We start from the raw sequence: 24530 nt of genomic DNA, 5'->3' as shown, positions 1-24530 counted from the left end.
TAAAAGAAGAAATAAATAAAATACTTGGATTCATTAAAGGCAGAATAAAATATTAAAGTGGGGATTTTTTTCTTGATATGCCTAATATTTAATTATGAATGCCTAAAATGAGCATTTAGACAAAAAAAACCTCTTTCAGCTATGAAAAATCCCAACATTTCCTCCAGTTTCCGGGAAGTTCCTGCTCTGGAATTGCCCAGCCAGATGAGCTGGAAGGAGCAGATCTATTTGAATAACAGCTCTAACTGTTTCAACATTCCTACATTCCCCTTGCCTCAAACCTGCACTTATTCATCGATGCTACTCCTTTTAAAATAAAAGGATACACTAAATATTTAAAAATCCCTGGGGCAGCCCCTGTAGCTGCTGTAAATTGTCATGGCTCCACTGACTTCAGTGCAGCTCTGGTAATTCACACCAGCACAGAACATCACCCTCCCTCCCTCTCCCAACTTTATTTTAAGTGCATCTTTTATGGATTTCACTGCCTAATCAGTGTTTAGAAAGAATGGAGTATTTTTATACCAGCAGCCAAGATGGGAGACACTTTCTAAAGGAGAAAATTATAATAAAGCCAGCCCCCAAAAAAGCAGAAAATCCTCTCAAAGCAACATCAATCTGGGATGTACTTTGACATGTCCAATATAGCAACACATGGAAAATAACATTTGGAATAAAATCTTTGCTGCTTTACAGGCCATTATAATAAAGCAAAAAAAAAAAAATTCTGTAGTGATTCCAGGGATGGTGCCACTTCTTGGCAGAGCATTTTAGGATGAATTCTGTGAGACTGAGAACAATGTGGCTGGATTCAGAAACAAGTGCATCTTGTTTTATTTCTATTCCCACTTTTATTGCAGTTCTGAACTTTATATTTCTAATATTCAAATATTTTCCCTCTAAAACTGTGGTTTGCAGCTGAAGTTCTCCAAATATTTTATTGATATCTACATTCCTATCACAGCTGGGGAAAGATCTTTGTAAGTGACAGACTTTTTCCCCTTTGACCATGGTACTTTCTGAGCCCAAATATATGAAAAAAAAAATCTTGAGGGAGAAGAGCCACTTCCAGTGAAGGAATTACTCCTTGCACATAAATCAGAGTGGGACTGAGGGTGTTTCAGCCCAACATTATAGCAAAAATGCCTCTTAAAACTAAATCTCCACGTTTCCAAGGGTTTCACCCCATATCCAAGCAGTAACATTTCCACTTGGTTGGTTTCACAAGTGCTGTCTGTAACAGAATTGACTGGTTCCAATTTCAGTCCAAGCCAAAACCCCCAGACTCTGGTGGTCCAGGATCAAGCCATCAATATTCTCTTCAAGCAAATTATTGGCAGGACTTCACCAACATTTACATTTCTGCAACAGTGTTGGGCTGGAAACACACTTTTCGAGATGCTCATTTGCTTAAGACAAGAATAACAAGGCTTAAGATGATTTTCTACATCTTTTGTTGTTATGCTTTCTCCTCTAGTGAGATCTACTCGGTGAAAATGATGGTTTATGGTTAAGAATGGTCCAGAAAAAACTAACACCAAACCCAGAAAGTTCCCAGAAACAACCCCAGCCCTACAAACTGAGCACCCCAGAAACCTCATGCCAAAGCCAAACTTCCATCCTTTCCCCTCCTCGTACTTGACTAAAATGGTTTTAAAATTCATCCCTCAACTTCCCTCCCCTCACCCCAACACCAAAATAAAAAAAAAAAAATTTAAAAAAAAAATCTGTCTCTAATTTCAAACTCAAATAAGCTCACAGCATGGTGGCCTTTGTTTTGTTTTCTTCTGCCCAACTCCTCCCTGCAATTGCATAACAAAAGTGTCTAAATTCACACCATCTGGCCGATAAAGACGCGGGCCCCAGCGGCCGCCTGGCCCAGCTGATTAGAGCTCCCGTCTAGTCTGAGCCTTGTGGCGAAAGTCACAGCTGTGGGGCTCGCTCCACTCAATACAACTCTGTTATTAGCCAGCTGTAGACCCTGAGACTACTTCTGTTCGGATTATAATACCTTTTAACCCTCTGAGCATTGAGGGCGTAGGGGGTTGCTGGCAGCAGCATAACAACGAGTTTCCTCTTAGTGGATAATTGGAAGAAAAGGAAGAAGACTGGAGGGGGGGGGAGTTCTTCCAGGAGAGGAAGGTGTTTTACCTTGATTTCCAGCCCTCGGGATTGTGCTATGCCACACAAACACACCTAATAGGAGCTGTTCATATTAGGCCATAAGAAGCAAATGGGAAAAAAAATTCAGATTGGAAATGAATAAATCGAGCCTCGCACTGGAAGCCATGAGAGCACTAATTATTGAGAGCTGAACTTTCAATGGCTATGACAGATTGGTGCAGCCGTATCAATATTTAGACAACTTTCCTGCTAAGCAGGCATCTGTCACCGTCTGAGGGAGAGACGGGCACTTTCGGAGCAGCTCGTCTCCACACAGCAAAAAATATCTTCATGTGTGGTTATGTACAGAAAAATCCCCCCTAAAAAACCCTACCTTCAACTAGGGAGGATTGGAAGAGGAGCAGAAAGACAGACAGACCCTTCTTGTTTTCCTTTTCAGAAGCAGTAGGCATCAATTTCGACAGCAGAGTGGGTACAGTGCATTAAAATTTTATGTACTGTTCCTAATGCAAACTAAACTAGAGGCTTTAAAAATTGATGCTGCCACTTAAGCAGCACACAATGAGGAAGATTTGATTATTGTACTTAAAAGAAATAAAATAAAATGTCAAGTTTAACTAGAGTTGGAGCCATTCCCCTGGCATTATTCAAAGTGATGTGTGTAATGCCTCTTCAGAATACATAGCATCCTGCTCAGAGATACTTCAGGAAAACACGACATTTAAAATCAAATGTCTTCATTAGGTTACAGAGTGCTTTTGATTCCCTTCACTAATCTGTGTTTTACATGGGAAGGACATCCCTGAGTCGTAATTCTTCCTTGGTTAATCTATCAAGCAGCAGAGCTGAGAATAATCAGAATAATAGCTTAGATTTGTGCAACGCTACCTTAAATCAAGCACAGAGGAGCTTTGCAGGCATCACTGGAGCTCAGAAATATCAAAGCTGAGCAGAGCATTTGATACCATAAAAGCAGGGAGAGGAAGCAGGGGGAAAGCCCAAATTAATTTTAAATCAAACATGTCCATTTGGATAAGAAGGTGCTGAAACACTTGAACTTCCAAACCAGAACGGCTCTCCACGCAGGGAGAGTGGAGACAAGAAATGGGCTCCCTGCTCTTATGTTATCACAAACCACAACCCAATTGCACAAGAAATCAGATTTTTCTTCTCTAATTTTCACTGGTTATAGTGAAACCTTTCAACAGCATAGATGCACATACACATATATATAATTATATATATACGTGAGTTCTAGATGTGCCAGAAAGTCCCTTATACACCTTTGCTCTTTGCCACTACATCATCAGGCCCTTGTAAAGCCCACCCAATGCATCCCTCATATATGATATACATCGTGTTTGGGCATAAATATGAAAATACTGGTCAAAAGCTAATTTACTTAATTAATGAGAGCTACACACAACAGAGAAACAATGCAATTGTTTCTTACTGAATACCTGATTCATATTATATTAAAAAGTAATGGAATTGTTGACATAATTAAGTACTGAAACTAAGACTTCCCCTTGGTAAAAATTCTGTCCAGATAGGCTTCTCCTGCTGCTACATTAACTTAAAAAGGCTACTTCAATTTAAAAAAAAACAACAATCAAGTAGCAAGCTGAGCCATTAAAAGAAGCAACATTGGGTCCACCAGCTTAACCCTCTCCCACTGATACAATAAATCACAAACTGTGTGTAATAAAGGTCACGAATGGGTTTTGTCTCTTGTTTTATGAATGTTCTATGCACATTTTAGCACATTTTAATACAAGAACATTGACTGTTTGCATTATTATATGTATTGAAAAAAAATTTAATTACCCGAGAACAGGAAAAGTAATAAGTTACCATGGAAGCACGACATACATACATAAGGTACATGTAAGTTCAGACTTATACAAAAGTTATTAAAAACATCCTCAAATCATTTCACCCTCTAATTTATACATTTAAATGCTAAAAATAGTGTCCTTTTTTTTGTTTCAATTAAATGTAGAAGGCCCCTAAATATTGTTCACAGGTAGAGAAAGGGTTTGGGGGTTTTTTCTTATGGGGTAGAACTGCCCAAAATTAAAGAACATTAATGATGCCACTTTAATAAAGAAAATTAAAATATTTCACCAAAGGAAATTGCATTAAGAACATCCTGCAGTTTCCAGGTAAAAATATATAAATTAAACTGCTCATTCTCATAAGGTGAGCAGAAATTTTATGAGCAATAAGCATATAAAAGTCTTGATTTACAACACATGCAAAGGCCTACTTTAAGCAAAAATAGTGCAGCTGTGGTTGCTGAATCTCCTGCAGGAAAAATTAATAGCAAAAAAAATAGGAAACCTCCCCCAAATATCTGTTTTGAACCCAAGCAAGCACTATGCACGTAAAGAGAAAGTCTTTCTACACAAAGACCCCCTCTGAGCCTACAACAAAATAAACAGACAACAAAATCAGACTCTCCCTACTTAAAATTTCCTTGGAGAGGCTCCGCGAGCATTTTGGGAAGCAAAGTTCATAAATGATGTGTTCATAAAGTCATCTTACCTGCACATGACTTCGTGGGTGAGCAACACCCTGCACATCTCGGGGTTCTTGTTCTGGCCTTCGTAAGTTATAGGCTACAAAAATCAAGAGAAGGGGTAAGCCAGAAGCATCAGGGGTTATTTATTCCTTAGAATATTCAGATGTGAGGGGAAGGGATTTTACCACTGCTCACCATCGCCTGCAAATAAACACCTTCCCCTTTATGTGCAGGGAAAACAGCTTTACGTAAATATTGCTACAAAGTGGATAAAAACCAACAGTCCACAGAGGGAAAAAAATTCTTAAGAGCACAATTTTCATTACTCTCCAAAATAGGTCTGCAACACAGCTGAGCAAGAGACCAAAGTGAAGCAGAGAAGGAAAACCATGCAAGGAAATGTTGAGCAAACAGGAAAGATGAGGTGGGACAGGACAGCATGGCACAGATCAGCCCTGCTCACCTGCTTGGTGACAGAATCAATGAGCCTCACATAGAGATCCTGCTCTGTCCTGACACCTAGAGCGAGGGAGAACAGGGATAAATAACATTCCACAGGCACCTTGCCCTCGGAGCAGCAGAACAAACCCAGCCAGCGCCGATCAGACACCCTCGGCACCCCAGGTAGTTCTGCTCCCCAAGCCCACGTACACCCCAGGGCCCATCCCTGCTCTGAGGGATGCAGTTCCCTCGTGCGAGGCAATTTCAGTGTATTTTGGAAAGCACAGCACCTCCAGGCAGACCCTGCCGTGCCGCACAGCCCCCAGGAGGTGCCAGGGAAGGGCGCTCACCGTTGCTGTAGAGCAGCTGGAGTTTGTAGTGCGTGCCGTTGTTCGTCTTCTCGTTGCCTTGCTCCTGAAAGGCAATTTGAAAAAAAGGGGGGGAAAAAATCCTTCCAGAACTTACACTTGGCACATTTAAAATGCAAGAGCTGATAATCATGATGGAAGTGACAACACAGTTGATTAAAATTCTAAGAGGTGAATCCACTGATTGGGATGTATTAACCTTCAGAGTGACCCAGGACAAACTACAAAATACTCCTGACATCTTTTCCTGTAGGAGTTCAAGAACTTATTTCTCTCTCTTATTTGCCATTATGCTCCCAACTTTTTCAAGGAATACATTGAGAAGAATTTGTGAATTTCAAATCATTTAATATAAAGCAGATTGACATCAAGAAAACACAATGGCTTTTGATTTTACTGTGATCATTGCTTTTTAATAGTGTTACTTTGAGTCAAAATTTATATTTGTTTCCTGAAGGTTGTGTTACAGGGATGTTTCTTACACGGTAAGATAATTATTTACGATTCACAGTTCAAAAAATCTTGTTCATGGCTAAGAAAATAATTGAAAAAATGCAAAGTGGTCAAGACATGGAATTAAAATCCAAAAGCAAATGCTTTTCAAGTCCTGCCATTGACTTTGGAGCCTTAGGAAATACATATAACCACACTCAATGATAATCTGACATATTTACAGGTCAGATTGCACTTCTGCTTGGGTACTAATAAAACCTGGCAGGTGTGGCAGGTAAAAAAAGCTAAGTGCATTTATCCCCCATTAATTTTATTTATTTTACTTTTAGTGGGTAAATTAAATTCGTGATACAGAGCAGAGGATTCCAACCCTTTTAACTACAGCAGCACACACAAGGTTACAGCTCTAGCACAGCACCTGAGCCCTGACCAAACCATGGTTGTATTTTTTTAGGGACAACAAGTATTAGAAGCTGGCAGCTCAGCGGGGGGAGAAGATCAAAATCGGAGAGGAAAAGAGGAAGAAGAAGAGTAAGGAGCCTTACTTTATCATTTTCTACAAAGTCCACAAAAGCTGTCCTCTCTATTTCCACGGGCTGCCCCTGTCTGTCGTAGAGAGCCAGAACAAAGTGAAAGAAATTGGATTTCCTCAAGTTGGAGGGTGGCTGCTTTTCAAAGTGGGCTCTGGACAAAGCTACTCCGCTGTGGAGGAAACACACGGGATGGGGTGAGGGGGGAGAGACAAAGACATTACCAGGTTGTGCAGCAGTAACGGCAAAACAACAACAGAAAAGGCAGAGCACGATCGGAGCGGCCGATGGTCCCTGGAACCCGAATTCCGGCGTGGCCCCGCTCCTGCGCACCCCGCGGACAGCGCTAATTTACAGAGAGGGGTTAGCGCTAAAGGCAGCGTGCGTTTTCCTTCCTCCGCTCATTTCCCTGCCTGTCACCGCTCCTTGCTGGAATGCAGCACGGTGGGAAGCGGCTGTAACGTGTCAGAGGGTCTGGAAGTGTTCTTTGCACATCCCGGTCCTGCTCCCTTTTCCTGGAGCAGAAAACAAGCGACCCTAATAATCTTTCCTACGGGCAGGATGTCAGCTCGGGGGCACCTCTGTTTCGGTCAGAGACAACGACTTTCGAGCAGAGCAGCCACTTCCCTCGGCAGCAAAGTTTGACTTTAGTCACTGACTGACTTGAACTGATTCCTGCGAATTGCGTCTCTGATTTAAACTGAAAGAATTTAGTCTCGGGTTAACCAGCCCTTGAGAAAATCTTGTCCCTGACGGCAGAAAGCGTTGTGATGTTTCCCACGCATTTCCCGGCTTCGAAAGATTCAAATGCTTCTGTTTACCCACGATATCCCTGACTGCAGCTTTATCTCTTTGCGAAATTAGTTGTAGTTCCCTCTCCCTAAATCCAATTTCTACTTACTGAGAAGAAAATAGGTGCACGTGAGCACCTCCAAATTACTTAATAGACAGATTAAGTCTATGTGCCAGACTAGCCAGGAGTTGGACAGCTTTGGGTTTTAGTCCCCAAAATAGCTCCACAGCACTGGCAGAAGTATTTGACTCTTTCAGAGAACTACAGATGTTTCCCTGTGTTTTCCTTGCCAATGAGGTACGGTGTGAACTCACCACATCCGCCACAACTGCACCTAGCCTGGGGATTCCTCTCGTTCTGCGTGTAAAAATTGGGATTTATTGGTTTGTTAGGAATATCTGGGAGAAAACCTGGCGATGCCAGCAGGCAGCACAACGCGGCTGCACCTCCACCGCTCCCGTGAATTGGAGTCTTGTCAGGAGCTGTTTCCTTTTACTTTCAGTTTCCTCGAGGATAAACCTCTTCCCCCTCAACCGTGTTTATTAAACGCTCTATCGACATTCATAAAACTCTGATAACTCCTCCCATGGCGCTTGGAAAACCTTGCTGCCAGATCAGGCCGTGGGTGGGGGCATGGATGTACTATTTCTAAAACATCCGTTCATCTGAAGTCCCCTCTGCCGTTTCATGCCTTTCACCTTGTCTCTAATACGAAATAAAATCCGGCTTACTCCTGGGGTTCCCAGTTTAGCCTTCCCCGACGCTACTGCTTTCTTTTTTAACTTTTTTTAAGCTATCTAGAGAGCAAGGGGAAAAAAATTATCCAAAGGAGTTTTCATCGTCTTATACCCCTAACGGGAAGAGACTGGGATAACTGTCCTGTGCCGACACGGCTGAGAAGAGAAAATAAAAAAGGGGGCGTAAAGGGTGATAACCCACCCAAACAAGCAGAAAGCAAAGAGTCAGACCCCAATTTCGGGATGTTCAGAGCCATTTCAGCTCAGCAGAGCCTCTCGGACGCTCGGGCAGGTGCTGCAGGCGGGCAGACACGGGATGGCCGCAGGTTGCGGGATGCCCGCGGGGATCGGGGGTGCCTGTGCCCTCCCCTGCTCCCTCAGACCCTGCTCTGCCTGCCCGGAAACCACCGGTGAAGATTTCGGCAATGCCCACCGTGAATTAAGCAAAACAAGGTGGGCCGGGGGAGCTCGGATTTGAGTTAATTGCATTTAAGTTAATTCTAACTCGGTCCTCTTCTCTTCAGCTGTCTGGCCCAGCAAGCAGGGAGGAGTACCCTGGATTGCTGGGAACAACCAATCCAGAGCCCCACACATCTTCCTGGGGCAGAAAATAAAAGGGTGCTTCCCGTCTCGCTGTCATCTGAGCCCCGCACTGGGTTTTAGGACTCCTGATGCTCTCCGGTTTTGGAGCGCTGCTGCCTAGCTCTAGCATCAACCTTGACTTTTCTCTGACTGGAGGTGATTGGGAGGGGGACAGAGAGGGGAAAAAATTAATATCAAATGCAAACAACGGGGCATAATAAAAAGATGTGCTTAAAAAAAAAGAATAAAAAAAAGAATAAAAAGAAAAAAAGAAAAAAAAAAGCAGGGGGAAAGCGGGAGAGAAGTAGTCACGGTTACCTTTGTGCTGCTACGTTTGCATCCACAACCCCAACGTTTCTGACCCAGGACCTGACGGAATCCATCTCAGAACCTAGAGATTTATCTTTCAGAATTGGTCCTCTTCCTAAAGTATCTTGAATTCCAAACATTTAAAAAGTCTATGCCAACTAGCAACAGTTTCCTTTTGGGAGATAAGGGAGGAGGAAAAAAAAAAGAAAAACAAAACGACGCAGCCTTTGAATCTGACACACAAATCCCAGGAAAGTGAAGTTCAGCTTTAAAACCAACTTCTTCTGCTTTTTAACGCTACGTGTTTTGAACGCCTTCAAACGGGGAAGAAAGTTTTTCCTCTTGCCAAGTAAAAGTTACGCTGATTCAGTCTCGCCTGGTATCACCATCCTTCTTCACACGCAGACGAGGGAGCCGCATCCAGAAACCGACCGCCGCTAACGAGGATCACCTGTTCCTCAAACAGACAACGGGGAGAAGGATTGATCGCTGCCTAATCCAGGAAGAAGGAAGGAAGAAAGGCAGGAAGGGGGGGGGGAACAAAAAAAAAAAAACAACCAAAAAACAACAACCCAGCGGTGGGGTAAATCGCAGCGGCGCGGCAGAAGCGGAGCCGAGGCGCGGCCGGTCCCGCCCCGCGGCATGAATGGGTCACACCGCGCGCCGGGGGCGGGGCCCGCGCCGCATAAGGAGAGCTCATTTGCATCTCGCGCCGCCATTGGTTGAGTGGCGAGGCGGCGCTCCGCCCCCCCGCGCGGCTCCCGGGTGGAAGGAGCGCGCCCGGGCAGGGCGGTCGCGATGGGGATGTCGCGATGGAGCTGCGGGGACGGGCTATGGTCACAGCCCGGCAGCCGCACAAACTGCCCCAAACCGCACAAACTGCCCCAGGCCGCACAAACTGCCCCAAACCGCACAAACTGCCCCAAAGCAGCGGCACCGCGGCGGGAACAGCCCTCCCGCCGCTCACCCCGGCGCAGCCGGAGCACGGGCAGCGGAACCGCGAGTTTATCGTGAGGGGTTTGTCGCCGCAGCCCGGCAGCTCCGCACCAGTCGGTGCTGCCCCAGAACGTCTAAACTGTACTGAAGCTGCGGGACCGGGCGGGAAGGAGCACGCCCGCCTGGCGGCAGCCGAAGTCCGGGCACGGGAAGGGCGGGTTTATCGTGATGGTTTATCGTGATGGTTAGTCGCGATGGGTTATGGCCAGCGACCGGCAGCCTCGCACCGAGCCGTGCTGCCCAGAGCGCACAGAGTGCGCTGAGACCGCGGGGCCGGAGCGGGAGGAGCGCGCCCGTCCCGGGACGGGAGCCCGGGCACGGCCCTGGCGGGATCATCGTGGTGTCCCGGCAGCCTCACCCCGACCTGTCCTGCCCCAGAACACCCAAACTGCGCTAAAAGCAGCGATCTCTGTCCCTCTGACCGCGCTGCCGTGCCAAAGCCGCCGCACGGGCAGTGCTTCGCTCTCAGGCGCGGGATTTAAAATGAAAAATTGCTCAGAGGGAGAGAAATGGGTCTGGGGGAGGGTGTAGGCAGAGGCTGCCTGCAGGGCAAGAGCCAGCCCAAGACTGCCAGGCACCCAGCAGTCCCCAAAGTTACACCCTAAGAGCTGTCGGGTCTCACCTTAAAACTTTTTATAACATCCCACGTAGGCAACATTTCCCATTAAAGGAAACCGGAGCTCTTCCCAGCCCGGCCCGCGGTGACCCGGGACCGTACCTACGTCTGCATTTATTTTAGTTTATTTTTTAAGACTGCTCTGCCTTGGCGATATTTTCCTCCTGGCCCTTTTGTATTCTGATCTGTGTATAGATCTGCCTCTGAAATCTATATAACACCAACGCGAAAACAGATTTCAGGACAATGAATGCAAATCTGTGCTCAGAGACCATCTGCCAGATGAGGGAATCAGATGTTCGGTAGTTAAAGGCACAGCGCAAGGATTCAAGGATTTCCTTGATTCATTATGTGCAGCTCCTCTCTTTAACCTGCTTGATTTTTTTTAAATTTTTTTTTAACGGGATCGAACTATGATTTCCATTTCCGAATAAATCGGAACTCCTTCCATCCACGTTCAGCCGCGATTCAAAATGCCACCTATTAAATGCAAGATTATTTTCACGGAGTTTTATACAGTTCTCTCCAAAAAGAATCTCAAATTAAAATCTTCCCATGAAACTTTCATTAAAATGTATCCTTAATTCAGGCACGATTGAGGGCAAAGCCGGGACTCAGATTTATTCTGTCTACATAAGTGACAGACATGGTATTGGATGAACTAATACATCTCACCCAATCTTTGTTCAAGGAAATTCGCCATGCTAACCCACCTCCCCAAATTGATAAATATGCAGGAAATGATTTTGCCAGGTTAGCAAAAGGCGAGGCTGGCGTTATTTTAACATTAGAGAAGAGCACCAGCAGTTTGACTGAGCCAGAGGGTGGAGGCTAATCTTTCAAGATACGATCTTAGCATCTCTGAGATGCAATTTCTCTGTATTAAAAAGCCCAAACAGGGCAAGATATTTTTTAAAAAATACTTTTAAAAAGTGAAAAAACCTGAGCATGCAAGATAAACACACGGGCGATGGTAAGGCATATTATAGTGGGGCTTTTTTACCATTTCGCAATAGGCGTAGGTACATTTCCTCGACTGAAAGCCCCCTCTTTGTACTAAGGTAATTTCTGGCACTACCGCTCCGGCCGTTCCTACGTTTGTTCCTAAAGCCTGGGCAGGGCGGAAGGGGAGGGGGCGGAATTCCCTCTCGCTGCAGCCTCGGCCGCTGCGCTCACAAGGAGGGAGCGCTCGCTGCTAACCCGAGCCCATCTCCCCTGGAGATAAAGCCGAGCCTATCCCCGCAAGGTCGGGTCCAGCCCAGCCCCGCGAACAAAGGGGACTCGTGTGCCGTGGCCTCGGGGGACCCCCGCTTTTCGGGATTCGCGGCGGGTCAGAGGGCAGCACCGCAGGTCAGGGGAGAAGCGCTCCCTTCGCCCCAAGCAGCTGCCACCAGAATTTGGCACTCGAGGCACAGATGCAGCGAGCACCGTCCCCTCCTGGCCCCGCGGGAGCTGCGGCCGTGGGGTGCCCCCTCCCCAGGAGCGCGGGGGGCTCGGGGCATGGCGAGGGAGCTGCACGCTCCAGGAAGGGGAAGCGCTTTCGGGGACACAATTTGGTCCCCCACCCAACCAAGTTTCTCGCCTTTAAGATACGCTGCAAAAGCACAGGAGTCCTTGAATACTTCTGAAATTATAGACTCCTGATCTAGACTCCCCATTTCAAGCCCAAACTGTAATTAAACCAAGTGAAAAGCCCATCGTTCAGGGCAGGAAGGGGGGGGGGAACAAAGGGGGAAAAAAAAAAAAAAAAAACCAAAAAAAAAACCAAAAAAAAAAACCCCAAAAAACCCCAACAACAACAAAAAGCCACCAGTGTTTATACCCGTGCTACCGCCGATAAATGTGGATTTGCACTTTGGAGGTTTCCGCAGTTCGGCTCGGGGAGTCGCATCCACCGGCAGGTAAAGGGCACCGCGGAACTCCGGGAGGAAAAACAACCCCAAAACAACCCCAAGACAACCCTCCAGAGCCCGGAAAGCGGGGGGAGCGTCCAGCGGAGCATCTGCCGTGCCGTAAATACAATTATAGGCACAAACGGGAGCCGAAGGTGCGGGAAGGGGCTGCGGAGCCCAGAGGCGCCGGCAGCGGCTCCGAGCCCGGTTCTCCGGGCGGAGGGAGGGACGGGCGCCGGGCCGGGCACTCCCCGCATCCCCCGGGCTCGGGGCTCCCTCCCGGCCGCCCCGAATCCCCACAGCTTTCCATCCAGCGGGTTTCAGTCAGCGAATCGCTTCGAGCGCTTTTCTTCCTCGGACTAAAAGAGAAAGCATGGGGCGGGGGCGGGGGTGAGAGGGTGGAAAGCAACTGGTTCGGTGAGTGCTGATCATTTCCTTCTGCAGGAAGAGTTATTCCCCTCCAGATTGCCCCACTCGTTTCCACATGCGGGGGTCAAAATGACAGGTGAGGCAGATTTGACGTGGTAAAGAGAGATGCTCGTCTTTGTTAGCAGGTTTTTAGCAGCGTCGTTTCATACATCGGAGTCAACTTTCACTCCTCGGCACATCTCAGCAACTCCCAGCAGGAAGAAAGAGGGATAGAAAATAATACTTAACCCATTTAAAAGCATAACCTTCGACTACTATTGTTTCCTCTCACATTGAAAGGGAGAATGTCAGAAAAAAAATTAAAAAAAAATTAAACTAATCCTAAAGACGACACTTGGAAGGAAACATTTAATTCTTGTTCCTATTCATTTGTGAGAATTCACCAACCTTCAGGTGCCTCTAGGGAACGAATTGTAGGTTAAAATTATGAGTGTCAGAACAGAGAAGGACAACTAATATATTTCCCTCTTTATCCACTAATCTCACTGGAAGGTTCATTTTTCCAGTACACCTGTACCAGAAAAATAAACGTGCCTTTTAGAAATATTTTCTTAAGCTGGTAACAGCTTCAAGTTCTGAGTCATGCGTTCAAGCACACATCAATTGCACTTTTGGCACTATAGTAACGGTATTTAGCAAACAAAGAAGCCCCCGAAAATAACTTTTAGGTGCCGAATATCAGCATAAACAAAATATTTGCTTGCATGGGATAGCTTGCAGCTTGAGATAGAAACGTGTCTACAAAAAACAGGAGCAGGCTGAGTCCTAAGCTGTGGAATGAGGAGTGTGAGGAGGGCAGTCAAAGCACTGTGTACAGAACCAGCCTAGAAAACTGCTCCAAATTATGCAAGACTACTCTGGATTTACAAAACTCTCCATTTAACTAAAATAAAAACATAGAAAATGAAAAAAATGCTTCTTAACAGGGGAGGTTTAAAGTAGTTCAGGCTAGTGCAACTAAGTCCTGAAAGCAACTTGAGTTCTTAACTGTGAAAACTGCAAAACAGGGTCTAAAGTGTTGCAGTGCTTTCTGTTATATTTATTATAAACCTGGTTTTATACAATCAACACATTTCTCAGAGGAGAGCTCTCCATCTGATTGCTAGAAAAGTTGAACCCCCAAGTACAAAACAATAGATCCTCATCACAGCCTCCCCACACATCAGTAAATAAGCAGAAACACTGGTTTCCAGCTGTAAAATTGTGAGCCCTACCTGGTCTCTGCCTCTTTCTCTCCCCCTTCCCTCTGGCACCATAAAGGCACTATTTACTGGAGGCAGCTCTCTGCACTCATCAGCCCTCACAAACTGCCAGTTGCAGAGATTTCACCAATCATATTTATAAGCAGTGAACAAAGGAATGCTTTCAAACTTACAAATGCATAAGTAAACATTTAATAACGTCTTCCCCACCTCATCTTTCCCAAAAGAGAGAAAACATTGTATCCATCAGATCCACTTCTGAGTATCCTGTTCATTCCAATAAGTAGGTGTTTTTCTTTTCACTAGAACAGAAAAACACATCTGCTACATTTTATATCCAACTCTTTTTTTATTTTAAAAGATACTTTTACTGCCTTTTGCCTAGCATAGTTTTTGGAACACGTTAGCAAATAATATTTTACCATGGGGAGTGTGTGTTCCACTTTATTTTATAATGCAGATTTGAGGAGTTGTAGCACTGAAGTTTTTGTAACCACATGGAGGTTTGAAGCAACAACCACACTCAGGAAAAATACTTGAAGCGGGTGTATATTTGTGCTGGGATCCTCTCCCTCATTTTGCACTTTACGGAAAGCAATCCAAATAGACTTTTCAATATGTCTTTGTATATAAACTATCTGAAATATTCACCAGGAAGGAGTTCAGGTTATCACAGCCTTTCTAGTTCCAGGTGTGTGCTTAGGATCCAACCCCAGCTGTCAAACAGAGTCTCCACAAGCAACTGGATAAATGCAGACACACTGAAGATCAGAATTCAATTAATTCATTAACATATGAACCAAATAAAAGTGATCCCCAGAATTGCAAACATTGTTATAGTGGCACTTAACCTACTATAGTCACTCAAGTGGTCTTACAAGAATTACCTGACAATACAGACATGCTTAACATCATGCTCAAACATCTGCACAGTGAGGGCCTAATTTTTATTTCTTGACTCTACTGAATGCAGCTCTGCCTTAAACAGGTGTCTCACTTTAATTGCATGAATAGTCACTCTCAAGTGATGCCACAGGGACAATTTGCCATCTCAAAAGTCAGCAAACCTTAAGCAACTGGCTAGACAAAACCCCTAATTTTAAAAAGTATTTAAAAATATAAGAATTGCAGATTTCTGTAGTTCTTCCATGACGTACAACCTAACATTTAAACCAGAATACTCTCGAGTGGCAGGATATAAAACTGCTTTGATGCAAACTTGTATTGTAGCAGGAATATGCAAATTGTGTTTAATTCCAAATTTGCCAGTTTTGCCCGTGATTGATAGAAAAGGTGGGGCACATCAGGATTAGGAAAATCCCTTGGATGGTCAATAATCATAACACCTGCTTCTTGTAAAGTGTTCTGTGCTTCTTTTAAAGCATCTGGTAATCGAAGCTCAAATAAAATACACCCCAAAAATCTAATCTAATCTGACTATTCCTACATTCTTTCCATAAACTACAAAGAGGCTTTAAAAAGCCCAATATTCTATAATTATAGCTTTACAACCTTGGAGAGACAGCTCAGCTCTTCTTTGAAGCACATTAAACAAAGAAACTTCAGGTTATTTGGTGGAACAGAACTATTAAGACACCTCACTCCAGAAAGCCAACAGGATTTCTACCTCAGTACATTGCACTTCAAAAGCTGCCAAATTACACAGCCAGATTCTGATCCTGAGAAGATTTGCACCTGTATCAGAAGCAGGGAAGTGATTTTATGTGACACCAGCTCCTCTCATCAGACCCTTCCATGTTTACTTCCCATAACCAGTAAAAATGCCAAAAACAAAAGCTCAAAATTTAAGTCATCAGAATCTAGGTTAGTCTAAACATTATCTTCCAGAAGGTAAGAAATCTTCACGGAGTTTCAGGCCTTCTGCACTATTTAATTACAGTTTACCATTTGAACTGTTTCTTTCATCACTGATTTTAACAGACTAAACAGAAATGCTTTGAAAGTTTTTCACACCTAAACAGTTTTGATACTTAAAAGCATTTGATCAGCCTGGTTGTAAACCATCACCTTTTCATACTATTTTTACTCACCTAACTGGTATTTTACTAAATAATATGATTCCATTTCTGAATTTCAAGAGAAAGCTCTGCTTGCTAGACAGAAATGGCTACAGAAATATCTTCAAATGAAAGTTGGAGCTTGTTCTTACCAGGACTGATCTTGCTGCAGACTGTGAATGGAAGAAAGGAAATTATATGCCATATGCTTCAACATATTCCAGCCTTCAGATGCTCTGAACACATGCTCTGGAAAACAACAGAGGGGGTTTTCCTTCCCTAAGGCCAAAGGATGCATGTGGACCACAAAGCTGTGTCTGCTCAGGGTGCTCTGAAACCCTCTGAACTTGCTCATCTGTTTTTGCTGTCACTGATGTCCTGTGGACTTGGAATCAGCCAAGGTTATTTTTTGTCTTCAGGATCATCTTGAGGCACGTGAGTATCAGAAAAGTGTTCAGTGGCCATTGCTATGGATGGACTGAGCAATTTTCTTGGTCAAATACACGTCACACATATTTAAGACATGTCACAAAACTAAGATTTTCTAGCTGCCCTCTGCCTCCACTGATACCATTTTGGAGGGCAAAGCACCAAATTTTCATGCTTTCAACTGACTTTGTGCTTTTATACCATCCTGGTATCCAAGGTCTAACCCAGATGAGATAAAGCTCCTTTTTTTTTTGCTCACAATCCAAATTTTAGAAGAAAAAATGAGGGGAATGAAGATGGAGCAGAGGCACAGACAGGGAAGGCAGGGGGAGAAAACACAGCCTCAGAACACTTAGGATGACACAATATCAGTAATAAGCAACTAAAGGACTTGATGTTCATTGACTTTCCCCTTCACTGCAGTCCTGTTTGGTCAGAGCAGTGTCCAAGTACCCCCAGGACAGAAGGAAAGAGGACATCACCCCACAGGAGGGACAGCCCTGGATATGTGCACTGCCCCAAACCTAGAAAGCACTTGATGTTTGAAGGGCTTGAGCCCCAAGATTTAATATCTCAGCTACAAAATTCGAGATGCTCATGGATTGTAGTCCAGGATAAAACCTCCCCACACTGGATTTTGCCCTGAGCTGTGCACAGGCAGCCCCAGAGCCCAGATTTGCTCCAGTGACCTGGAGGTGCCCAGGCAGTGGGACACACACAGCACGTGCAGCTCCAGAGGGGAAAGCCATCCCACAGGATGCTTTATGGCATCTGATTTTTCCTGGTGCAGAATATGAATAATGTTAATGGTGACAGAGCCTACAGGCAATAAAAGGCCTTGGCAGGTATCAAACAGCTCCAAACTTTGCTTTGGCTCCCTGCCAGCTGCCACAGCCAGCCAGCACTTCCTACTCCAACCCAGGACCAGTAGCCATTAAGGAATTACATGGCCTTACTGGTTTCCAGTGGGAAAACAGAGAGAAAATGTATTATATTTTCATTTTTTTTAAAATCCCCCAAAAACTAGAAAGGAAGAAATTTGTGTTTCACACATACCTACCCCAGTTTTTAATATATATTTCTAATGAATAAGGAAATTGTTCTTATTCACATATTCAGCTGCTAAGGCTCCAAACAAGAACATAGGTTGGGAAGCCAATGAAAAAATCCTTACTTTTATTATCATCCTTTGTCCAAACAGCACATGAAGGCTCAAACCAAGAATCCGGAGCTCCCCAAGCTGTTCATTGGAACTTGTAAAGAGTTCCAATGAGAACTCAAGTGTGACAAGAAATAAGACTACAGGATTAAATAAGAAAGCAGAATTTTTCTGGGCTTTATTAGTCCTGCATAGCAGTCAGCTTAAGCAGATTTGGCCAAGTGGTAACAACCTGCATTTTAAAGCAAAAAAATTTCTACCATTTCCACTGTTATTCTTCTTTTTTTTTTTAATCAGCTAGAATAAGCAGCACTACAATCAGGCAAAATACTTTTTATTAACTAATAAATCATATTAAGAAGCACTTCTAATCTCCAAATCATAAAAGAAAGAAGTTTTCTTCAGCAACAGGTCCAGTTTGGGAGATAGCCTTTGGGAAAATTGACACAGTTAAATTCTTCCTATTTTCCCTTAGGTTTTCATTTCTTGATTCTTTTTCCCTGGTTTTGTTGACCACTGTAGTTTCAATAAAATTATATAATCCAGTAAGAGTCAAATGGGTTGTTTCCTCATTATTCAGACCCAAGCTGCCAAACCCCATTTCAGTGAACACCAAGCCCTGTTGCTCAGCATCTGCTGTGGGTAAACGCTGCTGTATCATTTCTGTCCCACACAGAGTGGGAACACAGGGAAGTCAAAGTTGCTGCAGGTCAACAACAGGGATGGAAATGGATTTCAGGAGCTCCTGAATCCTGGGACAATGCCATCCATGGACACATGCAAATATGTCCCCAGGGCTCAATTATTGGCACATTTGCCACATACCCTTCAAAATAACAACATTGAAGAAGTACCAAAGACAGCCAAAACACAAACATCTGTTTTAGGGAACATCCTTATGGGCTGGGAACAAAACAACCTCTGCCTTTCCACCAAGGATTGGTTAAATGAGCCAAAGACATTCGCTTGGATCAACAGCATTGTCTAAAAACTTGAATTTACTGCACTTACACACTCTTACATACTCATGGCGTGCAGGTATAACATATATACATCTCTACTACAAAATTATAAAGTTCAACTTGCCACTACAGGTAAAACTTCAGCTATTGATAAAATGTTCTCTCAATAGTTGGAAGGCTTCCACTATCACACCGTTTGTAAAACAGGAAATATGATTTACAAGCCTTAATAGTTTGCAGAACTCCAGTTTTACACCTGGCCTAATTATTGGTAAGATAGGAACTAAATATTTGTTCATCTGAGGTGTTTTAACACCTGCACTGACTTCCTGTCCCCAGATCTTGGGTACATTTCTTGTTCATGAGTACAACAGGTAAGAATCAGGGATCTGATAGGTTGGTGAACTTCCACCCTCAGTTTCAGCAATAGCAAAGCTGCACTTGGATCCCTGACTGCACAACACACCCAGCCTTGTCCTTTGTCACAGGAAAATCCCCAGCAACGGAGCAAATTTCTCTTGTGCTGTGCAGTGTGGCCCAGAAACTCCAAATATCCAGGAGTTCAGAATCTGTGTGCAACTCAAGAAATTCTGGTTAGAGGAAGTAAAAAGGATATGTCTGTAGGTTGAGAGTAAAAGAGCAGTTAGTATAAAAGCAAAAGTCCATTCAGTTGACAGAAACCAAACACAAAAGATACGAAATCACAGTTCTATGATTTAATCTGTATAACACAGTTTAAAGCTTTTCAGAACAAAGCAGAAGAATTCTGGTCTACATTTCCCCCATATCACTACAAAACTCACCCTCAGATCTAGAGAATTCCTAGAAAAGGAAAGGGAGAAGATCAGCAATCTTGTTTGAAACTTTGTAAAGTCTGAAGAGTTTGTCAGGCAACTTTCCCCTCAGGCACTGACAGATGCTGCAGGAGGAAGGGGTGAGCTGAAAGGTGATGGCAAACAGGCTGATAAGGCAGCAGCTCTGCTAGCACTGGGGAAAGGCCCTTAAAGAAGGCATGAAAAGATCTTGGAAAAGGATGGGTTAGGGAATAGCAGGAGGAGGCAGTGTAGCTGAACTAATAACCTAAATTGATCCCCCTTAGTAGCCACAAACATGGGGAGCATTGCCAACACGGCCACAGGGGCAGCACATCCCTGTCCTACAGCCCAAGCTGGAAATTCAGGTAGAAAGACAAAACTCAGATCTTTAAAATATTATTAAGGTGGGAGTGTTTTTTCATGTTTCAAGTGCACAGGTCCAGGAGCTGGGCTCAGCACCCCCTCAACACAAGCTGCTCCTAGTGCTGAACCCCCAACACTCAAATCATTTGTGCAAATGTATGAGCAACAACCAAATTAAAGATATTCTGGTGCTATGCCTCTTGATTCTGCAAGGATTACACTCTAAATACTCAAAAAAGGAGAGGGTGTTAGGGAGGGAGGCAGCACCTGCACGTGACATGAAGAACAGAAGGAGGAGAGGTACATTGCCAATTTACAGATCAGAAACAGGGGTCCATGAAATTTAAGCCACTTGCCTGAAATAATATGGGGGGAAAAAACTCAGCTCTATGCTCCCACTTTCCAGAGCTGTCTTCCAGAGCACAATTGCACTCAGTCCCTTCCCAGCACAGCTAAATGTTATTCAAATTGTTTAGTACTGGGGAAAGCAGAAGAACATAGTCTAAAAAAGAAAATAAAAGTTCCTACCATCAAGAAAAGTATTTTAAATTCCTGATTATTTACGCAATAGAGTCAAATATTTAAAATGGTATTTCCTTTCCCATAATAATGCTGGCACAAAAGACAAACCTGCAGTTCAAACACAAAAATAAATTAAAATCATGATGTTTCATGCACCATTTACCTGGGCAATGCCACCACCTTGTGGTCTGCACAGCAACTCTCTGCTCCAATCCCAACGTCTCCAACACGGACTGAAGCTAAAGCTGTTAGCTGCTCTCTTTTGAGGGAGCTTTGCTCACACTCCACTGCTGAACAGCCATAGCAGGGTGCCACTGATGCAATTTAATGAAATAAGATTATTTAGCCATTGTTAGTACAAATTAATACCTGTTCTCAACACAAAGTTACATTTACTCAGTGAGCACAACACCTCCTATTCATGTAACCTTGAAAAAAGATCTTGTACTGTTATTCCAGCATAGATTCCTTTTCTTTCTTCTGAACCATATTCTATCCCATCCAAACTTTTCCTTTACAGCATCTTGAGGTCAAACTGATTCCTATAAAGCCTTGCCACTCACCACTTTGAGCAGTGCAGGTATATATTTTGCTTCCCAAGTGACACTTCATAGAAATGTTTGCTTGCTCTTTATGCTCAGAGCAGAAACTCAGTGTTCTACCACTATTTTATTGCCTGGAATTACGGATTATCAGTACTGTCTGCTCTCCAAGAGGATGGAACATTTCCTGCCGTGTGGCCCAGGCACACACAGGAGAGTGACTCCATAACTATGGAATCCCTTTAGTAGTGGCAGCACAGTCAGAGAAGCAGCACCACCAAAGCCAATCCTCACCAAAATGGAAACATTTTAACCTCAAGCCTGACTTCTCCCTGTCACAGTACCCTGGTGCCACTACCTGCAAGTCAGACATCACCTGCAAAGACAAGGGAACACTTGGATAGGTGCTGGCCTTAGAAAAAACCCCAAAACCCAAACAAACCACACACAAATTACTGTCTTGGGAGTTAGTGGCAGCCTCTCTGATGAATTTGAAGCACATCTTTTGGCTGTTATGGATATGCTGCCTGTTTCAAGCATGGGATCATGTCCACCAGGCAGTTTCTCTGGGATAGTAACTTGCCCTGCAGGTCACTGGAGCAGGAGCCCCATTTTACAGCCCTACCCAGAGAAATTTGTTAAGATATGATGGCCTCAGTCTCAACCAGGTTCCACAGAAGCCTTACTCCACACCAGGCTTTTGTCCCCCCCAGGCACAAATGGCAGCACAGCTTGAAGGGATGCTCTATACAGAGGAAAGGAAAGAGCTGTCCCAACCACTCCAGAGCAGTTCTGCATAAAGGCAGATTTCCTTCTGGATTAGATCCAGCTTTCAGTGCCTACACAGATCAAATGGAGGATTAACAATCCCAGGTTTTGCTAAGGAGTTGTGTCTTTGCAGTGCAACTAAAGATCCTCAGGTGACAGGCCAAAAAAAAGTGGATATGAAACATCTCAAGTTTGGCCACATGAACACTTATTGCAAAACCCATTTCTGCTCTAAGTAGAAAAAGCCTATCTGAAGCTGCCATAAAGATACAAAAATACTTTGGATACCTTCTATTGATACAATCAAGACATCCTGTATGATGTAAGCCCAGACTGCTTTCCCGTGCACAAAAGCACTGACAACAATTTTTCCTGCTCTGATCGGCACAGGACTGGTTCAGGGTAACACCAGAGCCAAGAACAGCACGTTGTCAGCCTGCAGCATCCTCCTCAGAGGATCATATCCTGTTTGTACTGCAGCTCTTGGACAAAGGCACCACCTTGCCAGTTTTATACTTCTTTTACCAGCTAGTTTTGCAATTCCATTATTCCAATTTACACTTGCCAAATAGTCATGGACCTCAAAGAGTCTTACATCATAGTCAAACTCATTCCAAAAACATTGAAAGCTACTACCTTTCTCTCCCTTTGCTTTGCTGCTTCTTTCACATCTCAGTGGAGCAGCTTCAGAGCTCTATCAGTGAAAAACAGAGGCCACACTCCATGGGGAAGGGTGGCTGGAATGGTTTATTACAGAATCAGCCATTTACAACTGCTCTCGCTTTCTCCAAAGCAGATTCAGACCACGATCTTCGATCTAAGCCAGGATCTTGGACTGGAAACATCTGCTTTGGGAGGATTAAGAACAGTTATGGAGTCATTCCTGTCATTTTCCTTGCTCAGACAAGCTCTAGGGTCCAATCTCTGTAAGCAATTGAGCACCTTATTCCCTTGGCTCTCTTTGAAAGTTTTAGCCCATAATGTCTTCCCCCTAAATCCCACTGGCATTTGCTACATTCACATGCTACATTTAAACCTCTTAATCTAAATTACAAACTCTACAGCCTCTTTACAGCACTCTTAGTACACTTAACACAACAGGATCCTCATCACCAACAGGCATTTGCACAGTTATTAGTATAAAAAAATATATATGGGGGAAAAAAGTAACCTTATGGTCTAGGGCTTGAATTTGATTTATAGGCATTGTAAATAGCTCGCAGAACAAGGAGTCAGCAGGAAATGCTTTACCAAATGCAACACAGATAATAGCATACCTGAATTTTACTAAATACTTGTATTTTCAGTATTTTTTATGTGTATTCAAAACTCTCAAGGGGAAGAAAAATCACATCTTGGGGAGTTACAGGTGATCACAAACACACGGAAGTCTCCAATCTTATCTGCAGCAACTGAGTGCCAGATTATGACACAAAAACCATGCTAGTGATCACTGAACTTTGTCTTATGAGCAGCACCTGAGTATCTGACAATTTGTCCCTTCCTGCTGAAAGGTGCAACAGCAATGCTCTCATTTACTCCTGGACTTCTTAGTGTTCCTCCCCACGTTTCATCCCACAGTAAAAGCATCTTCCATTTATTATATTTATGGAGAGTAAGTAGGACTAAACTAGAGAACAACACAATTTGTGAAGATTTATAAACTCTTCCTGTAGACCTTGGTGCTTCACCTCAAGGTACCCCGCCAACATTCTGGAGAAGTTTTACTCATTCTGGAGAAGTTTTACTACTCATTATTTCATTTGAGTATACAGTAAACCCCACTAAACTGGAACCAACCCAAAAACACCACAAAAAGGCTAAAAAGCCATTTTATAGAAAAGAAGGGGCAGCCCAGCCAAACTTTCCAGAAGCTCAAAAGCAAACAACACCATGTGGGCAGGATCACAGGAAGCTGCAAACCAGCCACAACCAAAGGGAAAAAAACACTTCAAGCACCACGTACAGGCATAACCCCACCCTACCACCCTGCTGCAGCAAATTAAATCGTCTCCTACATGGAGAACATTCTCAAAGCGTTGTTTTTCCACCAGAGAACCTTCCCCCCCACCTTCTTCCCCAGACAGGCAGACTTGTGGTCTGAGAGAGGAGGACTCAACACCTCAGGAACCAGAGCTGCCCCCCCAATTCTGGAAGGCTCTGCAGCCCCCTCAGCACCCTCAGTCATCAGCACTTCAGAGGAAACACCTGGCACAGCTCACACCTGATGGAACTTTTCTCATCCTCCCCACAGCCTTTAAAGGTAATTTACCCCCACCCTTTCTCCTAATATTTTCTTTTTTTTTTTCCCCCACAAGAAGAGAAAAATGATTACTTTGATTACCTGTTAATCAAAATTTTCTGTTCCAGGGCTATGTGCAAGGTGGGGGTGGTCAAAGCTGTGCTTTCCTCTGAGGAAAAGGCACTTGCAGACAAAGCTTTACTTCAAGCCTTTGGTGTTGGTTTCTAGAGCACCTGGTAAGTGGAGAAAAACACATTATCAGCATTTGCTGAACATTTATTTCAACATTTCTTGAACATTTTAAGCATCTTGACTTTTGCCTTGTGAGTCCCAGGGTGGAAAACAGGCACTAATGCCAAGAGACTGTTTTTGACTGTAGAACCTGCAGCAGTGGTCAAGCACATTCTCCTTCCTCTTAACTGCAAAAAATGTGACCTCTTCCCAGACCTGAAGTGCAAATTTCCTGACAGGTTTCGATTTTGATACCCAAAATGACACAAATTTAAGGGAAAAGGCCCAAATAGCACATGAACTTCCCCTTCATGTACATCATAGGAAATATATTATATACACTCAGCAAGTTAAAGTACATCCCTGAAGAAGGAATTCTTCCTGAAACCTTCCTCAGCTGTATCATTAAAAAAAAAAAGAGAGAGAGAGAGAGCTGGAAATGCTTCCCAGCTCTTTGTGGTGTTTTTACAGCACTTAAAATTA

At 43.9% G+C, this 24530-nt stretch overlaps 1 protein-coding gene across 3 annotated transcripts in view; it reads right to left on the bottom strand.

The window, feature by feature from the left end:
* EBF2 (EBF transcription factor 2) overlaps positions 1 to 23797 on the bottom strand; it is a 139063-nt gene extending 115266 nt beyond the window's left edge. Inside the window, exons 1-6 of one of the 3 annotated variants that reach the window (XM_039698381.1) lie at positions 23646 to 23797; positions 8871 to 9318; positions 6456 to 6612; positions 5440 to 5503; positions 5112 to 5167; positions 4672 to 4745 (exon numbers count right to left, since the gene is read on the bottom strand). In XM_039698381.1, coding sequence (XP_039554315.1) covers positions 4672 to 4745; positions 5112 to 5167; positions 5440 to 5503; positions 6456 to 6612; positions 8871 to 9001 — 482 coding nt within the window. In that variant the 5' untranslated portion in view covers positions 9002 to 9318; positions 23646 to 23797. Of the gene's footprint in view, positions 1 to 4671; positions 4746 to 5111; positions 5168 to 5439; positions 5504 to 6455; positions 6613 to 8870; positions 9382 to 12295; positions 12416 to 23645 lie in introns of those variants that run through there. The other 2 variants (XM_039698382.1, XM_039698383.1) reach the window with 2 other exon arrangements.
* Between the last annotated feature and the right edge of the window lie 733 nt (positions 23798 to 24530).

This window comes from Passer montanus, unplaced genomic scaffold, assembly GCF_014805655.1.
Source record: "Passer montanus isolate IOZ18808 unplaced genomic scaffold, ASM1480565v1 scaffold123, whole genome shotgun sequence".
Taxonomy (NCBI): domain Eukaryota; kingdom Metazoa; phylum Chordata; class Aves; order Passeriformes; family Passeridae; genus Passer; species Passer montanus.
The sequence above is the reverse complement of the archived record's forward strand: the minus strand, read 5'-3'. Positions and strand labels throughout refer to the sequence as shown.